The following is a 23,177-nucleotide window of genomic DNA, read 5'->3' as shown; positions in this document are numbered from 1 at the left end:
TATCATTTTCAGCCAATCATGGCGCTCCTTGTTAAGGAAGGAAGGGGGGGGGGGGGGGGACTCACGCGGCCACATCTCGCCGAGACCCTTCAGCAGGGAGCAGTGAGGAAGGTACGGATACATTGTTGTCACGCCGGCCTCTTGAACTGGCCCTGAAAGTTTCTTTGCTCCCTTTTCTGCTTTGACACGAAACAAACTCTTACCGTAGTCTGCCAAAGATTAATTTTATTTTTTTTTAAGAATGTTGTCACGAAAATTCAGCCTCTAATTTGTAGCTTCCATTTATATTCACTTCTCTTCGAGTGAGAAGGAAACTGTAGTCATTCCTTCACAGGGGGTGTGTTGTGGTCCTTTGGTTGTTTGTGTTAGTGTGTCTGCACGGCTGAGGGGCTCAGGTTTAGGTTGGGGTGGTCAGCTTGGTTTGTAATTTAGCTGACATCCAACTGAATAGGGCGAAACCACCAGACAGCTTGTCTGAATAGCTGTATTGTGGGCGCTGGCCTGTGTGTGTGTGTGTGTGTGTGTGTGTGTGTGTGTGTGTGTGTGTGTGTGTGTGTGTGTGTCAGGTTCAAACCTAAAGGCCTCTGCCATAGAGAAGGTTTTTGGTTAATGTGTGTTGCTTTGGTCTCCTTGGTTTCTCTCTACACTCCTCTGTCAGGGTCTTCATCATAGCTCTGTTCAGGCTGACACAGTGCGTTGCCCTGCTGAGGAGGAAACTACCGGTGACAGCAAGCCGTCCTGTAGTTTATGGTCGCACATTACTGCCAGCCTGCAGTGCCAAAGACTCATCATCTCTGCCCAGGATGCCGCAGACGAACAAATCCAGAAACGCCCTGGCGCCTGAATCTACAGGCCCGGTCCAAGTGGGAACCTCGGCAGAAGATCTGGAGCAGGTGTCACGGGAAGTGTGCCTGGCTGCAGGGGATTCAGGAGGAGGAGAGGACAATGTTGGAGATAGTGAGATCGTCAAGTCTCCAAGTGACCCCAAGCAGTACAGGTAAAGACTCCCCTAATGCACGGTTTTAAATAACAACATTCAAACTAATACTTTCATACCAGACGCTGAATATTTCAATTAAGCATTACACTATAATCCTGTTACACGATTAATCTCCTCTATTTAGTTTGTTCTCGGTCATTGTTACTAAAGTGATTTCTTGTGGCAATGATATTCATCAGGGGATACTATTTTCTGTATTCATGAATTTAAAAGTGCTGAGAAAATGACCCAGATCCACTAACCCAGATCCAAAAGTGATATTGAGCCTCTATTCAAGTTGGATCTGTGCGGTATTACTGTAGTTTGTTGGGATGATTTCATGCTCTGAGCGCACACCAGTGCTTTCGGCCTCCAAGGGACACACACGGAAAATTTGCTGTGAAAAAGCACAGAGAGCAAGGGACTCTCAAAGGGTCGAAGATGCAAACTGCAAAGAGACGTTTGATTTAACAGCCTGTTCAAAATAAGAACAAAACAATGAGAGCTGTAAAACATGATGGTACAACACTGTTTCTCACAGCTCTCTTTGCTGTTTCACCTTTGACTTTACTCCCTTTAGGTACATCATGTTAGAAAATGGACTGCGCGCTCTGCTCATATCAGACTACAGCAGAATGGCGGCATCAGAAGACGAGGACTTGGATGGAGAGGATGAAGAAGAAGAAGAGGAGGAGGATGAAGAATCTGGAGATGAAACAGAGGATGATTCTGACGAAGATGATGATGATGATGAGGGCAATGACAACGATGATGATGATGATGATGATGATGATGAAAAGGAGGGGAAAAAGAAGAAGGGGAATGCAGAAAAACAGGTACCGTTTGACATTACCTCAAGTTACCGCACATTCATTGTAATCAGGGATTGTTTGAGGTCCCCCCCCCCCCCTCTTAAAAAAATGACTCGACTCCTGTGTGTTTCAGTCAGCAGCTGCTCTGTGTGTTGGAGTGGGCAGCTTCAGTGATCCCAGTGACCTCCCCGGTCTCGCCCACTTTCTGGAGCACAGTGAGTAAACAAACATCTGAGATGCAAGTTCTTTCTTTCCAAAACAAATTCTCATCCTTTGTTTGATTCAATGTATCACTAACCATTCATTCGTCTTCACTTCATCATCTACCGCTTATCCGTTTCTGGGTTGGGGGTGGTGCTGGAGCTAATTCCAGCTATGGGCCGGGTACACCCTGGACAGGTTGACTCTCACCAGTCCATAACAGGGCTACCATACAGAGACAGACAGAGACCAACAACTGCTCACACTCACAAGCAGACCTACGGGCAATTTAGACTCACCATTTAACCCAAACATGATGTCTTTGGATGGTGGGAGGAAACCCACGCAGGCACGGAGGAGAACATGCAAACTCTGCACAGAAAGGCCCCAGGCCCCACAGAATTAACCATGATGCCGCCGTGCTGCCTGTGTCACTAACCATGATTTTAAAATCACACCAGATGTTGTTTTTTGTTTGAGTTTTTTTAGTGTGCCCTCTTTGCCTCTTTTTTTTTTTTCATTTGCTTTAATAATATGTGACATTTCTCAGAATGCCCTTCTCCTAGGGCCAGATTAGCCCAGGCTGTAGGGAAAAAATTAGCTTTTGGGCTTCTTTTGACCCACTTTTCCTTCTGCTCCTCTCTGTAATTTATCTAACCAAACACCTCCAAATACCCATTTAGTGCGTACAATACATTGCACAACTACCAGCAAATGCAAAGGATTTGCTGTCAGTTTTGGTCATTTTAAAGCTTTGGGTTTTTTTGATAATGTTCACAGCATTGCCATGAAAATCATTTTTCTAAGAAAAAGATAAGTTAGTATTGGACTGTAGAGGCAGACAACAAAATTTGCAGAGCAAACAAATAATTAACTGACTAACTACCGAATTACATACAAAAACCTGGGGCTTTTAGCAGGCCTCTCAGAGTGCACACTTTGCCTGGGTGATAATGCACTCTTTAATCCGCCAGAAAGAGCGTGCTGTAGTAGGTGTTTGCACAACAGCAAAGACATTTTCAGGTCAAAAAAGGCCAGACTTAGTCACATCCCTCTGAAATCTGAGTTGCATTCCACTATATTGACGCGCTGTCAGTGGAGAAATTGTTATATCTGTCTCCTCCACTGATGTGATTGTTGAACATTGTCCCTGAATGGCCAGTCTGTAAAGGAACCCTTTTCCTTCTTACCGACACATCATCAAAACTGTCACCAAATGCTTGAAAGCAATATCTAGAGCTATGGGTGCAGTTATATCTGAAAAAGAAATGCTATCAAATTCTGATGTGGCTCAGCTAGAAAATAACATCAAGATGGGTTTGGCCAGCTCTACTCATAAATAAGATTGCAAATGCAAGGCAAGTCACCAAGTAGCTTTGGTAGATTTTCTTTTAAATTTCCTACATGCTTGATTTACTGTGTGTCTGCTACTCTCCTCCCTTCTCCTCATCTCTTCTCTTTTCTCCCAGTGGTGTTCATGGGCAGTGAGAAGTACCCCTCAGAAAATGGCTTTGATGCCTTCCTGAAGAAGCATGGAGGAAGCGACAATGCCTCCACCGATTGCGAGCGGACCATCTTCCAGTTTGACGTTCAGAGGAAAAGCTTCAAAGAGGCTCTTGACAGGTGAGGAAACATGTGAGGTTTCTGTTTCCAGAGCAGTTGCTCTTAAGAAGCTCTTCTGAAATGACTTCTAGGGTTAATTTTACACTGAACTGACTTCTAGGAGAGACAAACATTAAAATAACCATCCACAATATGATCACTCTGGTTTCACAGTGACGCATAAGTCTGTCCCAGGATATTTGTACATACAGAGAAGAGGCGCTGTCACATCCTTAAGTCCTCCTCTGTCGGACATGGGTAGTTCTACTCTCCACTGTGACTCATCATATTCTGTGACCTAATTGTGAATTTCATCTAGATTGTCACTACTGATGTTTTTCTTATGCTTTACTGCATGATTTATTTTGATTAAATGTTACCAAACTCAGGGCCTCCATAGTATTTGAATAAGTAATTTCAGTTCCTGTCTAAATAGTGTCCCTATGAGTGCACCATTACCTATCAAGATAAAATATGCAATAAAGCATACATAATATATGTAATAAAATCCTTATAGTGGCAAAATGGCGGTCTTAAGATATGTGCTAACGGATCTGGGCAGTCCCTCTGGTATGCAGCTTCACATTATGGCTTGTTTGTCCCTTCCCCCTCCTAGGTGGGCTCAGTTCTTCATCTGCCCCCTCATGATCCGTGATGCCATTGATAGGGAGGTGGAGGCTGTTGACAGTGGTGAGTCTCTGTGCCAAGTTTGATCTTGGGATCAAATTTGTCACCATCCGTGTTGTTATGCTCTCCTCACGCAGCTTATTTGCAAATCATCGATCGCCGGCTTTCCCTGTCGTCTTAAGTTTTTTTTTTTTTTTTGTCTCTCCGTCTGTCTGTCAGAGTACCAGCTGGCTAAGCCATCAGACTCCCACAGGAAGGAGATGTTGTTTGGCAGTCTGGCCAAACCCGGACACCCTATGGGCAAGTTCTGCTGGGGTGAGTTGGCAAACACAACCGCTGGGACACATTTTATACACGAGGGCATCCTTCGGGTATGATCAGCAATAACAAACTGAAGGCCGAAACTGCAACCAAATTTCCCTTCTTGCCGATATCCTTACAGTTGTAAACCGTTTTCCTTACCTTGAGCTAATTACTTATTTGTGATGACACCAGGGAATGCCCAGACACTGAAGCAGGAGCCAAAGAAGAAGAAGATCAATGTGTATAAGCGGTTGCGTGCCTTCTGGAAGAAACACTACTCTTCCCACTACATGACTCTGGCTGTGCAGTCCAAAGGTTAGAAAAATCTGTCATGCTCATTATACGCACATCAGGAATAGGCCATTGGGCAAAAATGTAATCGATTTTGTTAATTTCTAACACTAAATTAATCTAATGATTGAGAAATCAATCTGTAGATTAATAAAGTATTACAACAATCATTAGTCACAACTCTGTTCATGGTTCAGTTCATCTGTGTTCAGTCAACTGTAGCTAAGTATTCTCTGAATCAGCTTTCTCAAAACAAACTCAAATGCACATCTTTTCAGCATTTCACTGAAAATATCACAAGGCTAATTAACCATTATGTAAAATGATGAGTGCAGGAAAAAGCCATGCTCATAAAACAGCTGAATCTAACTGCTATATACATCAAGTTTAATCAATCATGAGAGAAAGAAATTAGATTACAAACAAGCCCTTGTTGAAGGCAAAGATTTGGACTCATTTTGGTTTTTACCTAGAGCTCAATAAAATCTGTTTTATTTTTTTCCCAAAACCTGTTTAAATTTTTCCCATATTCTTTTTTTAATATATTTTTTTAATTAAAATTTTTGAGAAATCCGTTTTTAGCATTTTACGCAAATGTAACCCTGAGACAATGTTTTAAGTAATGAAATATAGAGAGTTTCTTCAGTTATACCTGAAAACTTTAATGGTTTCACACATTTAAGCAAAAACATAACAATAAAACAATGAAACATACGTTCCACAACTGGTGGAAATATCAAATTCACTGTAATTTTTAAAATTTCTTCTGTCCCCATGCCAGTGTCTCGTCTAGTCTGGTCTGATTTGGTCTAGTCTACTCTCCGCAAGGGTCCGGTCTCTAGTCTCTGCAGGGGTCCGGCCTCTGGTCTGGTCTAATTTCTGGAGGGGTCCCCTCTCTGGTCTAGTCTGGTCTGGTCCAGACGCCCACACCGGGCATCGAACCATGCCCACTATGCTCAAGCCACCACATTTATTTATTTATTAATTAATTCATTTATTTATTTATTCAGGGATAGGGGTGTGTGCATTATTAGTGACCACCTCGGTGCTTTTTCCCAACAGATACGTTCATTTTTATTCCGGGGGGAAAAAAAAAATCTTTTTTTTTTTCTTGATCGCAGATTTTATAGGGCCCTGAGGTTTGCAAAATGAGGATTAAGCACTTCAGGAACCCATGTTTATGTGCTATTTATTTATTTTTTTTATAAAGAGACACTTTTATTTTTGTTACTTAAGCAATATATGATATTGCTTTGATGCAACAATTCCATCTTAGCATGGATAAAACTTGAAGATCCTTTGCACACATATAGATTGAAGCAGAAATCATTATGAATCAAATTGTTTTGAATCGAAAATTGATTTTGAATTGAATCGCAGCCCCAAAAATTTCAATCGAATTGAATTGTGAGATAGTAAAAGATTCCCACCCCAATGTGTATTTACACCTGTGTTATCTTTGTTCAGTAAACAAGGAGGTTTCTATCAGTCATTTTAAACTATAATCTTTGAACAACACGACTGCATCTTCTTGTGACTTATTTTTCTGTTTAATTTAAATTCTTTGTGGGAAAGACCGACTCTTCCAGTCACAATGGCAGATTGTGAACATATTGAATAGCAGAATGTATACAGAACACATTTGACATTTATTGCAGAAACATTGCCCAATCAGAAATTTATATCCAAATGCCATATGTTTGAATCTTAATACATGTGTAAATATATATCTATGATTTACAGGGTAATTTATAGGGCCTTATAAGGATTTAGTTTTAACTCCTTTAAAACAAAACCCCTGCATTGCATCAATTTCTTTCCCAGACCCAAGAAGATTTCGGCCCAAATTATTGAGACACACTTCAACTCTAATTTATCCTCCTTCACTTGGTGTGTCCTTTAGAGAAGCTGGACACTCTGGAGGAGTGGGTGAGAGAAATCTTCAGCAAGGTACCTAACAAGTGAGTATTGAAGGAGGCTCTCAGGCACTGTGATGAGATGATTCAGGATTCAGTGTTTAATGTCATATGTACAGAAAGAAACACTTTTCCCTGAATAATGAAATTCTTTTTTTGGTTGTCCACAATGAATGTGTGCATATAAAGAAAGAATAAAAAAAAAAAAGATTTAGAAAAATGTAATAAAAACAGCAATAGAAGTAGATAAATAGAACAAGCTGACATATAAACTAGCTCTGTGTGCAAAATGAAACATCCAAGATTATGGTGTGTAAAAAGTTGTGTTGCTTGACTGTTACATGAGGTAGTCAATGCAATTATTGACTTTTGTTCATGAGTCTGGTGTCAGTGAGAAAGAAAGAGTTCTTTAGTCTGGTAGTCCTAAATTTCACACGTCTGTACCCCCAGCCTGAGGGCAGAAATGTGAACAGTCCGTGCTGGGGATGGGTGGGGTCCTTCAGGATGGAGTCAGCTCTCCTGTGGACTCTGCAGTGGTGGATGCTCTGCAGAGAAGGCAGTGGAGTAACTGGTGATCCTTTCAGCAGTCCTCACTACTCTCTGCAGGCGTCTGCGGTCCATGTCAGTAGTGCTTCCGCACAACACGCTGATGCAGCTGGTCAATATGCTCTTGACAATGCAGCTTTAGAAGTTAAAGAAGTTGAAGTAGAAGGTGCTGGTGTGATATTGATTCGGTCTAAAAATCCTCTGAGATGCTCAAATGTAAATGTCAAGCTTTCCTCCTTCTCTGGTCTTTAAAAAAAAAAAAAAAAAAAAAAAAAAATCTTCTCCTCTTCTCAGTTCGGATGTTTGTTTGTTTGTTTTTTTTTTTTTTTTGTTTTAAACAACATACATCTGAAAAGGATATATATTTTTTTTAAACAGAGATCTTTTTCTGTTTACCTTCTTAGCTGCTGCACTTTTTTTTTTTTTTTTTTTCTGTAGAGAATCAACATACATATTATTATTATTATTATTATTATTATTATTTGGGAAGCATAATAGTGCTTTGCAGCTTTTATTTCACTTAACAGATTACAGGCTCCTGTATTACTTGATAAAATTCTTCATATCTTCAATAATCCAACAACTTAAACGTCCATAAATGAACAAACAACAAGGGGTTGTTTTTGTTTATGGAAATAACTGTCGGAAATACCCATCCCCAAACTTGTTCAGGATACTTTTTTCTTTTTTTTTTTTTTATATATATTTGGAGAAAATGTCTAGAGCAAATACATTGTAACAAATGTTTTCCTACAAACCTTTGAAAATTGAAGGCATGTGTAGCCATGTGTGGTAATATTCTGCCACAGTCTAACTGTTGTTGCTTGTCTTAATTCTGGTTTTGTTTCCACAGTGGATTGCCCAAGCCGGATTTCTCTGATTTGCTGAACCCCTTTGAGACACCAGCCTTCAACAAACTGTACAGAGGTACTGGTCCATTTGACTGCTTTTGTATTAACACATAGTGGCTTACAGTTGTGTGGAGCAGTGGTTTCCAACCTCTAAATAAGTCTTGAGTTTTTCAGGAGATGATTTAAAAGATATGCTTTGCAAAATTTGGTTTTTTGTCATCAGTTAATGTTTGGTTTTTTGCCCTTTTAAAGCCCTTTAGAGGTGTTCCACTCAATCTGTGAAGGGGAAAATTATTCCGCAGTTCAGATGCCCTGTGAACATTTGCAAACAGATAAGATTCTGCAAGGTCACAGAGCCTTGTCATAATGGATCAAAAGTGAAAAAAGGTCGCTGTAGAGGAAATATAATCCAGCAACTGGCTCTCTTCTTATCATGATATCTTTTACACTGTTTCTGTGTTTGCAGTTGTTCCAGTTCGGAAAGTTCATGCTTTGAATATAACTTGGGCTCTTCCTCCTCAGGAAAAACACTACAGGTAAGGTACACCTTTTCACATCCAACACCTTCTGTTATTGCATGATGCTGAAACCATAATTAATCCATTCATTTGCATATTCCAGACTTAATTTTTGCCCATCTCTCTGGAATTGATGAATTAGTTACCAGTGGAAGCTAGAGCTTTTTAACTTTTAACAAGACCTTGCATGAACTCCCATGACCTTGATTATCTGAGTTAATTATAGCATATACACATGCATGCCCTTTTAGTTCCCTTGATGCCAGGTTCCTCATTACTTCAGTCCACAAAAAATCTGTTGGCTTTGGAGCATTTTCCCACTGCACCAGTCCCCCCTTGTCCAATTTAAAGTCAAGACTTAAAACCAATCTTTATTCATCTCATTACAGCCTACTCCAACATCCAGCAGCTTTCCAAACACTCCTTTAACACAGATTCTTGTAATGTGGTTGTTTTTATTTTCAGTACTTGTATTTTTTTCTCACCTTATTGTATGCTTTGTAATTTGCTTATTGAGACCTGATGCATGGTGGTTGTGCAGTGATAGATATAAAATACATAGTGCAGAGCACACTAATGGAGAGTTTGACAACAGATGATGCTTTCCTCTAACTTAAGAGGAATTGCATCAATGTGTTTGTTTCTTTTTCTTTTTTTTCTCGTGTCGCTGTCTGCTTTCTGCAGTGCCCCTTCATATAAACATAGAATTAGACCAACCAAAAGATGCTTTGCACTGATTGTTGAGGGATTGCATCAATGTTTTTTGTTTCGCCTTTTCATTTTCTTCCCTCCTCTTTTCAGAGTGAAGCCTCTCCACTACATCTCTTGGCTGATTGGCCATGAAGGCACAGGAAGCATCCTCTCAGTGCTCAGGAGGAAGTGAGTGTTATGGCATCTGTCTGTTTGTTTTTTCCTTTTTCGAGGGCACTCTAGAAACCTTGTTAAAAGGTATTCAATTTACTGGGTATACATAAGCTTTTTCATGCTCCAAGCAAGCTGCCAGTGTTTGAGCCTAATCTTCAAACTATACATTTCATTTGTCCGCTTGACGGTGTGATTCATACATTCTCATCCCTGGATACAGTTGTATGAGAGCGTTTCAGCCTCTTGTTGCTAAGTGGCAAAGTGATTCACCAAATAGTCGTCCAATAGTCCCTTTACAACCAACAGCACTTGGAGCATATCATAGAATGCTCCTATTTAGTGTTTGTGATGCTTTCACTTTTTGATAAATAACAGTAAAATTTGGGTGTGCTGGCACTGAAATCCCAGTTGAAACAAACCTGCCAAGGCAGTGGAGTGGTTGTTTTATTCAGTTCTGACAATCAGTTTAAGGGCTCAGAGTTTGGTTGGATATTTGGTCATTGTTGTCACCTTCACTGAAAGTGGGGAATGACCTTGTCTGTCTTTGTATTGTTAGGGATATTGAGCAGATGTCTGAACATTAAAATTTTAATTTAAAAGTTTTTTCCAGGCCATTTTTGAAAAAGTACAATCATGATTTTTTCCCCTTTATTTTTCCCACCACTGACGAAAAGCTTTAAAATTTAAAACCTGCTTGGTGCGATCCATCACAGTGAACATCTCTTCTACTTCTGTATTAATGCAATGCAGACTTATATAATCTTTAAAGCTAAGTTTTATTTTAAGTGTATTTTCACACATCTAGAACATTTCATTATACAGTTACAAGACTGCCCAGTTTGAAGTTGTATTCCTGTTTGAAAGAAATAACAGACATATGTGACACATTCCTTGCTTGCTGTTCTCGTGTGCTTGTGTTTGTGAAATCAGTGTTACCTAACTGGTGTATGTGTGTGTGTTTGTAGGTGCTGGGCTTTGGCTTTGTTTGGAGGAAACAGTGAAACTGGCTTTGATCAAAACACCACATACTCAATCTTCTCCATCTCTATCACCCTTACTGATGAAGGTTTCCAAAACTTCTATGAGGTAAAGGATGCTCTCATTTATATTTCTCTTCTTTTTAATCTGCATTCAATGCAGCACAAACACTCAGGCCTGAGCAAATGAAATCAGACAAAAACAAGCAGTGGATGACACATCCATCACCAGTCCGTCATTTATCGTCAATAACATCTGTTGTCAGATAACATAGAATCGTTGTTCTTCTTGTTTTTGTTGCTATGTATGTTCGACGTACTCTGCATGCACCCAGTCTATTTATCTTATTGTCACTAATACAACAGATAATTTCAAAGAAGCAATCAGTGTCATCTGTTGCTATGACAACTGTAGAGTTAAACAGAGAAGCGATTGCCGATTAATCTGCAGGAGTCCAGTTTTCTAATTTTATATGTTTAGTGAAAAAAATGTTTCAATCAACCAGCATCTATTGAAAACAGCTGTATAGATCATGCAGCAACCTTGTGGACGTTGTTCACTGTGATGAAAAACACTTCGTCCACTCTTCCATCTGGAGAGGAAGGCCCTGGGGTGGTTTTTTCATCAGAGGGTGCTTGTTTTTAGAATCATAATTCAAGGTGCAAATGCAGTCAACTGTGGCCTCATAAGGTGCCACTAGTAAATATTGTACTATTTGTAAATGGTACACACAAGACTCGTTTACTAACAGCATGAAGTATGGAAGATGAGTCGGCACACTGCACTGTTGGTTGCGTTAAGGTCAGCAAACAATTAAGGTGCGATCATTCTAGGTCAGTGTTGTTTGATAAACTGAGCCGAAGGACCAGAGAGCTGAAGGTACAGCAGACCAAGGATGTGTGTGATTGGTAGACTTAACAATTTAATCTTGCTACCCCCATTAGTCATCCCTTCTACTCATTTAGAAGAGCTATTTGTAGATTTTGCTGCTAAAAAGGCAGTGGCAGTGCTCATGATCATTTTAACAGATGTTTACTTGCTAGTTTGGCTAAGAGCTCCAGCTTGCACAGAACTCATTTAAACTGATTGTTCATATTTTATTTATGTACAGTGCCTTCTAACTGTCTCATTTAGATGATCTGCGGACAATTGTTCCGTCGTGAAGAAAGCTGGGACAGAAAACATCATGTAAAACAAGTGCTATTTTATGGGGTTTTATTTTTATTTATTTTTTTTTTAATGTTTATCTAGAAAATCAAAATTATGTTGTATATAGGCTCTGTCACAATATTAAAATGGCATATAACCACTTCACCAGCACATTATGTAACAATATTCCAGGTAACAAGGCTGCTGATGTTAGCACTGCAAGCATTAGCAAATCCTGCAAGCGCTGTAAATTTAATTAAATTGTGCCTGTTTGACTGCATTCTGCTTGCTTTATAATTAAATAATGCCTTTTATTTCTGTTTAGTTGACAGATAGCTTAGCAGCACAGACGGTACTAAGATCTGACAGTCCTGACTTTGACAAGTAGCAGTTTAGGGAGAACATTTAACACATTCTACAAAATCAACCCACCGTGTAATTTAAATGTCTAAATACACAAAGTATAATGAGCATGACCTGGAGAGAAAATCACTGCACTGTTTCATGAATGGACTCATTTGGACTTACTTTCAAGGGGAACAGACTTTGGGCACAAGACAAGGATCACTAACCTTTCTGGAGTTTCCCCTGGTTGCCTGGAAACTGATCTTGGCAAAGACAAAGCTTTGCTCCAAAAATGGCACACTATTCCTTGTAAAGTGCTCAGGGTTTGCAGTTCACGAGTTGAAGAACCTTAACCTGTTAAAATACACAAAATAATGCAAGTAATTACAAAAAAAAAAACAAAAAAACTAACCATTAGCAGAAAAGACAATGTACCTTTAAGTGCTAAAGGTTTACTTCTCAAAAGTTGATTAGCCTCAGGGAATGTACCTCTTTTTTCAAATTGCTCAGGTTTAGAACAGTTTCCTCTCTTCTCTGGTATGAAAGTCATACTTCTCCTGTGTTCTCCTCTTACAAACATTGGTCAGAACTTTGAATGCTTTTGTTCACAGTTAATAATTATTACTCTTCAGACGGAGTTGACATTTTCATTTACACGTTTGAGCCTCTAAAAGGGAGCACAATTAATACACAGTCATTACTTTCTGTTTAGTATTTAAATATAATTGCTTTTTTCAAATGGCAGTCGTAGCTTGTTCCAGTGACTGTAATAGTAGAACCGCAGTCGGTGAGATTGGCAGTCTCTTTCTTACGTTAATGTGACTGTTATAGTTCATCAACTGTAGCACTGCATTTCACTTAAGCCCTAATGTTCAGGGTGACTAAGAGGGATTTACAGCATTTTAACAACAAATTAATGTGGTAATTGTTTTGTTACGCTGAAACACTTTGAGTTATGACGTCTCATGCTTGACTCTGGGCTTTCACAGGTGACTCACCTGGTTTTCCAGTACCTGAAGATGCTCCAGACACTCGGACCACAGCAAAGGCACTATACCTCTCAAACACACACACACAAACTTTTCCAATAGAGTTGTTAAAAACAACACAACAAATGCACAAAATCTGCCTTTATCCTTAAACGCAACTTTATTGTCTCACTTCGGGGCACATTGTAGAATACGAGGTTGTAAATACTGTACTATTGCATATGGTGACAGGCTAATGTGTTTGGCTGGCTGTTTGTTCATTTATATATTTCTGCAGTTTATTATTTTTGTTTTTGTTGTGTTCAATAATTTGTTCCAAGTAATACTGATGTTTAGACTTTTGTGATTTTTGTCTGGTATGACTAAAGATGATAATTCTGTCTACGTCGATGTTTGTTCGTGTTTTCAGAGTATACAATGAGATTCAGAAGATTGAAGCCAATGAGTTTCATTATCAGGAGCAGGTAAGAAGCCAAACCATCATATGCTGGTGTCGTGGATGTTTTGTTGTTGTTGGGTTTTTCTTGTTTGTTTGTTTTTTTGATAGTGGGGGGGCAAACTGCACTGCAATACTTAGTATTATGTCATTCCCACTGAGATTAATTTTCCTTTTTGCCAGATTGACCCTATTGAATATGTGGAGGACATTTGTGAGAACATGCAGCTGTTCCCTAAAGAGGATTTTCTAACAGGAGATCAGCTAATGTTTGAGTTCAATCCAGAAGTAAGTAGTTCAGTAATTCAGGGAGTGAACCATTTCTGCTTTATTATGTTAAAGAAACAAGTCATTCACACATAAAGGCATTTCTCCTGTCTACTATATGTTAATCATTCTCCAGCGAACACCTTTTGTTTGACAAAAATAGATTTTCAAGAGGTTTTTTTTTGTGCTGTCTTTGATTGCCAGATATTATTTTGCATCAAAAGTTAGTCTAATTGTAGCTTTGCATATTTTCTGTGATGGCAGTAAGGTCTTTAAAGTTTCCCTTCTTCTTATTGTGATTGACAGCTGAAATAGTTCTCACATAAGTAAGCAATCTAGAAATGGAGGGAAAAAACATTTTAGCCTGCTCTTTGCTGAAAATGACTTTTTTTCTTTTTTTGTGTGTGTATGTTTGTGTGTATGTCTCTTTTTATGTATGTGTGTCTGTGTGTAGGTGATCAGTTCTGCTCTATCCCTCCTCACCCCTGAGAAAGCCAACCTGATGCTGTTGTCACCAGAACATGAGGGCCAGTGTCCCCTCAGGGAGAAGTGGTTTGGCACGCAGTACAGCGTGGAGGGTGTGTGTGCTTTGTTCTGTTAGGTTTTTTTTTTTTGGTCTTTGTCTGTGTGTGCCTGCTTGTTTACTGTCAGCACTACAGCTCCTTCCCACAATGTAGGGATTCATTGAATACATTGTCTTTTTTCCCCTTGTGCAGTGATATAATGCAGAGAGCCTGCAGTAGAAATGCCAGCATTTATCTCTGTCTTGTAGAGGGGAACAATAGTGTTGGAGTACAAAACCAGTATTTCACATTTGTTGCAATGGTCTTAAGATCACTCAACTCAAAAGACAAATATAAACTGCAGATACATCTTGCATGTTAATAGAAGTTTTTTTTTTTTTTTTTTTGGTTGTTTTTTTTTCTCCCAGACATCCAGCAGGAGTGGATGGAGAGTTGGACAGGACACCTGGAGCTGAACAGTGACCTCCACCTGCCCGCTGAGAACAAGTTCATTGGTGGGTGATTATTTATTTCAGCAGCATGGGCAGAGATATATCTTTCTTCAGCCAAAAGCAAGTATCCGAGAAGTTTCCAACAAGATGCAGTTTGCTCTTTTTCTCTCCGCTTTTCTGTCCAACCAATAATCAGATTTATTGACCGAACGGTGCATTTCGGTGAATTCTGTCATTTGTTCCACTCCTTTGCGAGACATTGAAACCTGCTCACACAAGCTCAAAACTTGTAAACTCATACTGAAATAAATTTGAATAGGACTTGTTTCTCTGTAGAAGAGGTCAAGGGATTTCAATGTTTCTTGTCAGTGATTTTTAACCCTGTTAATGTCTGTAACATTAACAGCTATTACTGGCTTTTTCATTAGGTCAGCCCCCAATTTGATAGCTGAGATAAAAGAAAAGGATTTTGCTGGGCTGATAAATCACTGGTCAGATTGGTCAATTCAGAACATGAAAGAAAAAGTAAAGAAAAAGCATTTACAAACAGATAATAAATAAGTGATGTATGCATGCAGCCATGCTGACTTCACGTGTAATGACTTCAGAATAAGACATTTTAACTATCTCTGTCAACAATTGATATATACTAAAAATGCTGTTTTGGAAATGCAGCATTGTTTCATTGTTCAAACAAAAACCCAAGGAAGCAGGAGCAGACATTTTATCTCTTCTTTTTCTTATTGCATGCATATCTACAGGCTGTATTACTTGCAACTTGACCCACTATAGTTCCATTTGAGATTCGGATGTGTCATGCTAGTGATAACTAATGTAGCCTGAAGCCACTTGTTGAAAGCTGATTTCATTTATTTTATTTTACTTTCACTTTTGATCATGAAGTAATAGATTTGGCTTCACATAGCTCCCTGCAGTATGTAGCAGCAAAAGCCTTCACAAAACCCTTTTCACAAATATAGTTCTCCTTGTGACTTTGCTCCTTCCCATTTTGAAGTCCATTGGTGATGATGCTCAAGTGATTTCTCTACAGAACTGACTAAAACATCTTTTAGCAGCTGTCCCAACTGCTGAGTGTTCCTGTGTCAGTGAAACTTTCAACAGCAGGGCGATTGATCTATGGGGACCAAATATTTACATATTCCAACTTTCACCATCAGTCTGACTGACAGAAAAAAAATCTAGTCATTTAAAAATATCCATCTGGGTTCGAGCTTTTTAACTTTCACATGGTAAACAAAGCCACCGTGGTACAGTTCAAACTAAACATGAAGGGCTGATGTATTTTAGTGGGCCACAGCGCCACATGGCAAATTCTGATCAACTAAGAAGATGCATCTTCACTTATCAGCCAAAGGGTTCCTGAATCATTTATTATTGGGGGGGCGACATGTCTCTCTGTGTTGACAAGTTGCTGCATGTTTGTCCCCAAACTGTACACACTGAATTGTCGAAAAGCTCACACATTATTTATGAGACTGTACCAAGTGGAATAATGCTGCTGTATTGTTTATGTGCATTTGTTCAGCCACTGACTTCACCCTGAAGCCCTCTGACTGTCCAGACACAGAGTTCCCTGTCCAGATAGCCCAGAGTGACAGGGGATGCCTGTGGTACAAGAAGGACAACAAATTCAAAATCCCAAAAGGTGAGATGTGTGTGCATCTGTCTGTGCAATTTTATACTGTGTACATCGTTTGGTATGCAAGAGTTTTCTTTTTAAGACATTTAATGTCACCAGAGAGGTGTTGATACACATTTGTCTTTTCTCCTGCTGCAGCCTATATCAGATTCCACTTAATCTCTCCTCTAATCCAGCAATCTGCTAAGAAGTAAGTTCAGGCTCAGATATAACCTTGTGAAAATAGTATTTGGGTTTTTTATTTATTTATTTTTTTTATAGATTTCATTAACATCTACTACTTTTCTGTCTCCTTCTCTCCATCTCTCTCTTTTTTGATTATCTTGCTTTGGCCTTCAATTTCATTCAATTGTTTCATCACGTTAACTGTCGTTTTAATTTTTCTCGTCTTTCTTGTTATTGTTCGCCCCTCTTTCTAACCTAATCCCCCCCCCCCCCCCCCCCACCTCCTCTTTCCTGCTCCCCATCTTTTCATTCTCTCCATCCTCACTCCTGAATCTCCCTCTCATTTAAGTGTGGTCTTGTTTGACCTGCTGGTCAACATATTAGGCCATACCTTGGCAGAGCCGGCCTATGAGGCAGAAGTGGCGCAGCTGGAATATAAACTGGTGGCTGGTGAACACGGCCTGGTCATCAAGGTCAAAGGATTTAACCACAAACTGTCTGTGAGTGTTGTATCAGGAGGACTGTGCTGTTTTGGCTCAATTCCCTGAATAAGGAATTATGCACATTTTTGGGTGAACAAGTTTAAGATTACTTCATTTGATATTTTTCACAAATTGGCAACTAACCCTGTCAATACGACATTAATGGAGTGTGTTGTTATTTTGAGAGATGTACTCATTAACTGTCTTGCTGAGAGATAAAATCATTAAAACCGCTCTTGCGTCTGCATGTTAAATAGAGCCAGGTTCTGGTTAGCCTGGTTTAGAATTAAGACTGAAACTAAATTGAAACGGTCTAACACCACCTGTAAAGCTCATTAAAAACAGCTGCTGGTTGAGGCTTAATATTTGCTGTACAAACTGTTCATCTTAATGTCTTTCAGATTCATTTACAGCTACAGGTGTACATCAATCTGTGTGCGACTGATTTTCTTTTTTCTTTTTTTTTTTTTTAAATAAACAGATGATCACTGTACAATATGGTCAAATTAACTCCACACACAAAGCAGGCACATGCAGATGTTTTTTTTGGATCATTCGCATTTGTGATTATATCAGTTGGTCTGTCTTCTGTCATTTCTGTGCCCAGCTACTGTTCCACCTGATCATTGACCACCTGGCTGATTTCTCTGCCTCCCCCGACGTCTTCAGCATGTTCTCTGAGCAGCTCAAAAAAACTTACTTCAACATCCTCATTAAACCTGAGAAACTTGGCAAGTGAGTTGACTAAGTCCTGTTTCTTTCTTGCTCTGGTATTTTACAGTCTGATTCATCACCAAGTCTGTGATGCCTTCTAGTGGTGAAATACATGGAAACCCTAAACAGATTAGCCTCCCCCTGCTGTCCACCCCCACCCCACCACCCCACTCCTCCCTCCCCCTGTCCACCTCCTCCCCTTTCTCAGGGACGTTCGTTTGTTGATCTTAGAGCACTCTCGCTGGTCCATGGTAGAGAAGTATCAGGCTCTCACGGCGGGTCTGACCAGTGATGAGCTGATGGAGTTCAGCCGGAGTTTCCGAGGGGAGCTGTATGCAGAGGGACTGGTGCAGGGCAACTTCAGCAGCACAGTAAGTGGATAACAGTCAATACACAGACAAGTAAATCTTTCTTAACAATAGCATTAGCCCTTGCATCAACTGATTCTCGTTGTACTCGGGTGTTGGTGATTCCCTCTCTGTCTTATCTCTACCTGTTCATTATCCTTTTATTGTGTTTCCTCCACAGGAGTCAATGGAGTTCCTGCAGTATGTCACAGAGTAAGTCAGCTCTTGAACTGAATGAACCCCCTAATGAGAACACTAATGCAATACAATCAGATAGATTTGTTTGGTGCCTTACACAGTAATTTGCATCAACTTTAGTTGTTCAATCCATTATTCCCTTTTCATTCTCTTCTCTTATGCCTTTTTATTTATTTGGTTCAAACTTTGTTCGTACTTTCTTTAGTCTTCTAACGTCCTAAAGTATTTAATTCTCTCTCTCCTGTTTCCCTCAAACCCACCACACCGCCCTCCTGTTGTCCTCCTTTTCCCTCCTCTGGCAGTAAGTTGCAGTTTTCCAAGTTGTCTGCAGAGGTGCCGGTGATGTTCAGAGTGGTGGAGCTTCCTCTAAAAGACCACATCTGTAAAGTCAAATCGCTCAATAAGGGAGATGCCAACTCTGAGGTCACTGTTTACTACCAGGTACATCACACGTTTAGTATCTGAAGTACATTCAAGTTTCTGACGTAACTACTTGCCCATAAATTTTAGCATCATTATCTGTCATGCTCACTCTTTACGTTCCATTTTACTTTCCCCTGTTCTTCTTCTAGTCTGGCCCCAAGGCCTTACGGGAGCACACGCTGATGGAACTGTTAGTGGTTAGTATTTTTTAACTTCAGTTTTTTATTTTTTTTTTTTTTCCATCATTCATTATGTCAGACCACCAGGTTATCCCGCTGGGCATCTTTGAATGAGTTTTTGGTTTTCAGATGCACATGGAGGAACCCTGCTTCGACTTCCTCAGGACCAAAGAGACCCTAGGGTGAGTTTCACAGCAAGGATTTTTACTTTAAAAAACGAAGTCATGCTTTTCACATTTACCCGCATTTCAGACTGCCCCTTCAGTCAACCCATATATGATTAAATTCCAGCTCTTGCTTTCCGGACTGGTAATATTATAGATTGCAAAGTAGAGGAAGGTCAAGGCAGGTGGGATGCTAACTTTTGAAAAATATAATGTATTTTCTGGTTATTTTGATGTGTGCCTGCTTCTCCTAATCCTAAACCTAGCTGTCTGTTTTCGTATCTCCTACTGCAGCTACCATGTCTACCCCACTTGCAGAAACACCTCAGGCGTACTGGGTTTCTCTGTCACCGTGGAAACACAGGCCACCAAGTTCAAGTAAGTCTACAACACTATTGTAACCTTTCATTTGCCCAAAAGCAAGATACAATTTATCTCAACCGCCTTTCCAAAACCATGGTGTAATCTATTTTACTGTTCACCGAAACCCAAGCTACAATTTATCTTTGTGACCCTGGAAAGAGAAGCAAGGGGAACTGATGAATGACTAAAGGAATCAAATACACCCCAAAGCCTATAATATATCTCTCTCTCCTCTTGAACTTTTTTTCTCTCAGTACAGAGCTGGTGGAGTTTAAGATTGAAGAGTTCTTGTCTTCATTTGGGGAGAAGCTCAATGCCCTGACCGAGGAGGCCTTCAATACACAGGTGTGCTTGATAGCTTCACATGGTTATGAAAAGTTTGAGCAAATTATGCACATCCAAAAAGTTATAGAAAAGTTTTTATGTTTTGTTTTGTTTTTTTTTTTTTTTCTTCAAGTTATTGTGGATTAATATAACATTTTCTAACTGTGTGAGACCCACTTGTATAAGTAGAAGAAGAACAGTGTGTGGGGAAACCTTGTGCACCGTGTGTCTGTCTGGGTTTTGTATAGGTGACTGCTTTGGTGAAGCTGAAGGAGTGCGAGGACACACACCTCGGGGAGGAAGTAGACAGGAACTGGGCTGAGGTGGTTACACAGCAGTATGTGTTTAACAGGCTCCATAGAGAGGTGAGGATAACAGACACACACATACAAACACATATTTAAACATCCTACTTGCATCCATGATTTTATTCCTGACCATACTACTAAAATGACAGTAAGACCTTTAATGATGATTACGTGAATATATTCCATTCCATATAATTTTCCAGTTTATGCAAAAACAAAAAATATTTCAAAGCCTCATTAATTAGATTAGACCTCTAGTGGCAAGAAGGAAACAACATGACAAACACATGCTTCTATGTTCCTTCTAGATCTATAAATTGCCAGTTGCTTACTAACGATGCCTATTAGGTAGCTATGCACTTTTTGTAATGATCCTCCTGAGGGAAATATCTGGCTGTTTGGTGCTGGGCAGTCTGTGTAGATTTTTTATCCACTGGTTTAATGACAGCGATGGGACCGCACAAAACACTTAATGAGCCATTTAAAAAAAACAAATTGAGCTAAAAGATGCTTAAGATTTGGGTGACAATGTGTGTTTTTTTTGTTTTTTTTTTGGGTGTGTGGGTTTTTGTTTTGTTCTGTTTTTTTTTTTCCATTACCAATAGCTCCTTTCAGATGCCACATAGAATAGTTTTATTCAGTGGTGACAAAAAATTCAGATAAAAACAGGTTTGAGCTGTCTATGAATGTCACATGTCCTGTTTCTGTGTGTTTAGATCGCCGCTCTGAAACAAATGACCAGAGCTGAGCTGGTCTCCTGGTTCCACGAACACCGAGGACAGAACAGCCGCAAACTTAGCATGCATGTAAGCAACACCTGTTTTTTTTTTTTTAGTGCATGTTTCACAGAGAAAACGATGGCTGCTTGTCTTTAAGCTTTTATTAAAACATTAAATTCAACTCTCTCCTCAAGGTGGTGGGATTTGGTGCAGAAGAGAATGATGAGGAGGGTGAAGGTAAAAAACAAGGAGAACAGAGCAAAGCCGAAGAATTAAGTGGCTCCACCTATGGTGAGGTATCTAAGCTCACCTTCCTTCCTGCCTCGCCCAAAATGACAGGCTCCATTGCCATTATGGACATCCCTGCTTTCACTGAATCCCTGCCTCTCTTCCCTTACCACAAGATACTCGAATAAACTCGCTCTCAGTCTGTGTGAGACAGGCTGGCTGAGCTTTGCCTCTTACTGAGCCACGTTTGGGGACACTGCCTCATTAGAGATGCAAGCACCTAATATGTAGAGGTGAAAGAAGGTTGAAACAGCTTCGGCTCCTGAATTCTGTCTCTGGAGCCCAGCTGTAGATTTTACTTACACTGTGTGCATAAGCAAAGACCCTGGAAGTGATGATAGAGTTTTCTTTTAGCTAAGTGATAATCTATTCTGTTTTCTCACACTCAATTATTTTATATCCTTAGACACCACGATTGTGGGAGTGCTCTATTTCTTCCTCCATCCCACACTGACTGGAAATCAAATCAAATTTTTAGTTATTTGGTTCTGTCAGCTCTGCTGCTCTAACAACACTGAATCCTTGTCTGTTTGTGTTGGAGCCCAGACTCAGCTAAATGCAATTTTAAAACACAAATCAACTGTAAAAACTGTGGAAGTGGTGAGTCCTGTGAAATCCAGATGTATGTATTTGATTGATTGTGTGCTGGGTTTCAAGCTCTGCTGTGCAGTATTGTTTCTAGCTGCCTTAGATGGTCCCATGATATGAAGCTGTGCAAAGAAATAAATCTGTGAGTGATGAATGAGTGATTGGAGGAAAACGCACAGTATTTATGAAGGTGTCTTTATGGTAGAAGTGTTATCATGCTATCACTTCATACAAAAGAATGAATTTACTTGAACTATAATGTTATTGCTGTGCATTTTGGTGGCACAACTGCAATTTTATTTGCATACAAACCACACTAAATAACACAAATACAACAATCCACTGTCCTAAAAGTCTCTTGAAGAAGTCAGAAGCGATGGTGGTGACTCAATATGGCGTCAGCTATTTCTTTTAAGCAGCTTTGATATGTTAAATTTGCACATTACTCAGCCGCACATCAAAAACCTTTTTCTCAAGGAGAAGTTCTGAGAGTTTGTGTAGGCTTGTAGCTGGTGACACTCTGCACTGTTGAATGTAATTAAAAAGTAATCAGAGCCCAGAGCAGCAGAGCGTGTTAACAGAATTGACTAATATGCCCACAGGAAGGTCTCATACTGTTGCAAAGCCTTCACCTGCAGTTACCTCACATGCTGTTCTCACAATATTGACCTTACCTGAGCGATGGATGCCAAACCAGTGTGCAAAGCATGCAAAGCACAAGCTTCATGTGTATGTGTACTGCATGTAAATATTAAGCATTTCATTCCAAAACCACAGCAATTAAAGAACTGCTCTGATAGCCAATGCCATCCACAAAGTTTCCAGCTGCAGCAATTTTCCCCCTTTCAGTGATAACAGCAGTAGTAAATATGGGCTGAGCAGAAAAGTCAAGTTCTTCTTGTTGTTGTTTTATTTTGCATTGTCCATGTCTGTAGTTTAGTGTGGCATTTTTAGTTGTATAACTCTCTAAACAAGGCGTCTTCCAACAGTTGTCACAAAGTTGTACCCGCACTATTGTCTAAAATGTCATAACAAACAGCAGCAAGAATACTTCCTTTAAACCTGTACTGTTTCTGGCCAGTGCTCCGATTTGAATGACTTATTGAGCTGAGCTGGTAGTTGTAAAGTTGTGGGGCTACATTGGCGCCCTGAAATATGCCTCACTTCTATTGCCGCGTTGATGGTGTCAATAAGCAGCCAAACTACATCTGACCTCTCTTTTCAGAACACCAGCATCTACCTGTCACTTTCACTTCACACAGTATATTTATCAGGTCTCTCCTCCTGTGCCTTCCTCACAGTTTAGCCAAAATATTTGTTGGGGGGGGGGGGGACAACACACAAATGGCACAAAAAGTAGTTTAAACCCAAGGCAAAGAAAGGTTTGCCTGCCTATTTAAAGAGTGTGAAGCCTATAGTTTGGTTTAGGATAAGACTGGGTTTTGGATTAAACACTACAGAAGAGAATTTGTTGGGGTTAAGATTAAGATTGGATTAAAGTAAGTAGAAACAAATAGACTAGCATCGGTTCCCAAAATGAAAACTAAGGCCACAGACGGGAAGGTTCATCATCTACAAGCAACCCATTTTATTAGCTTAATTTAGCCTATGTTCACAGCAGACATT

The 23,177-nt window shown here is 39.8% G+C and overlaps 1 protein-coding gene across 1 annotated transcript; it reads left to right on the top strand.

Moving 5' to 3' along the window:
* Positions 1-53: 53 nt before the first annotated feature.
* LOC115036382 (nardilysin-like) lies at positions 54-22,490 on the top strand. The gene is made up of 32 exons (XM_029494559.1): positions 54-111; positions 659-997; positions 1,560-1,815; positions 1,925-2,006; positions 3,462-3,615; positions 4,211-4,284; positions 4,441-4,536; positions 4,717-4,839; positions 6,719-6,776; positions 8,131-8,204; positions 8,595-8,664; positions 9,448-9,525; positions 10,476-10,596; positions 12,972-13,030; positions 13,381-13,435; positions 13,591-13,695; positions 14,129-14,252; positions 14,606-14,692; positions 16,176-16,295; positions 16,428-16,479; positions 16,804-16,954; positions 17,544-17,671; positions 17,859-18,021; positions 18,179-18,210; positions 18,498-18,636; positions 18,768-18,815; positions 18,927-18,979; positions 19,256-19,339; positions 19,579-19,669; positions 19,897-20,013; positions 20,673-20,762; positions 20,870-22,490. The coding sequence occupies exons 2-32, from the start codon at positions 804-806 to the stop codon at positions 21,089-21,091; spliced, it is 3,300 nt and encodes a 1,099-aa protein (XP_029350419.1). The 5' UTR covers positions 54-111; positions 659-803; the 3' UTR covers positions 21,092-22,490.
* Positions 22,491-23,177: the final 687 nt, after the last annotated feature.

This window comes from Echeneis naucrates, chromosome 22 (genome assembly GCF_900963305.1).
Source record: "Echeneis naucrates chromosome 22, fEcheNa1.1, whole genome shotgun sequence".
NCBI lineage: Eukaryota > Metazoa > Chordata > Actinopteri > Carangiformes > Echeneidae > Echeneis > Echeneis naucrates.
This window is presented reverse-complemented; position numbering and strand designations above follow the sequence as displayed.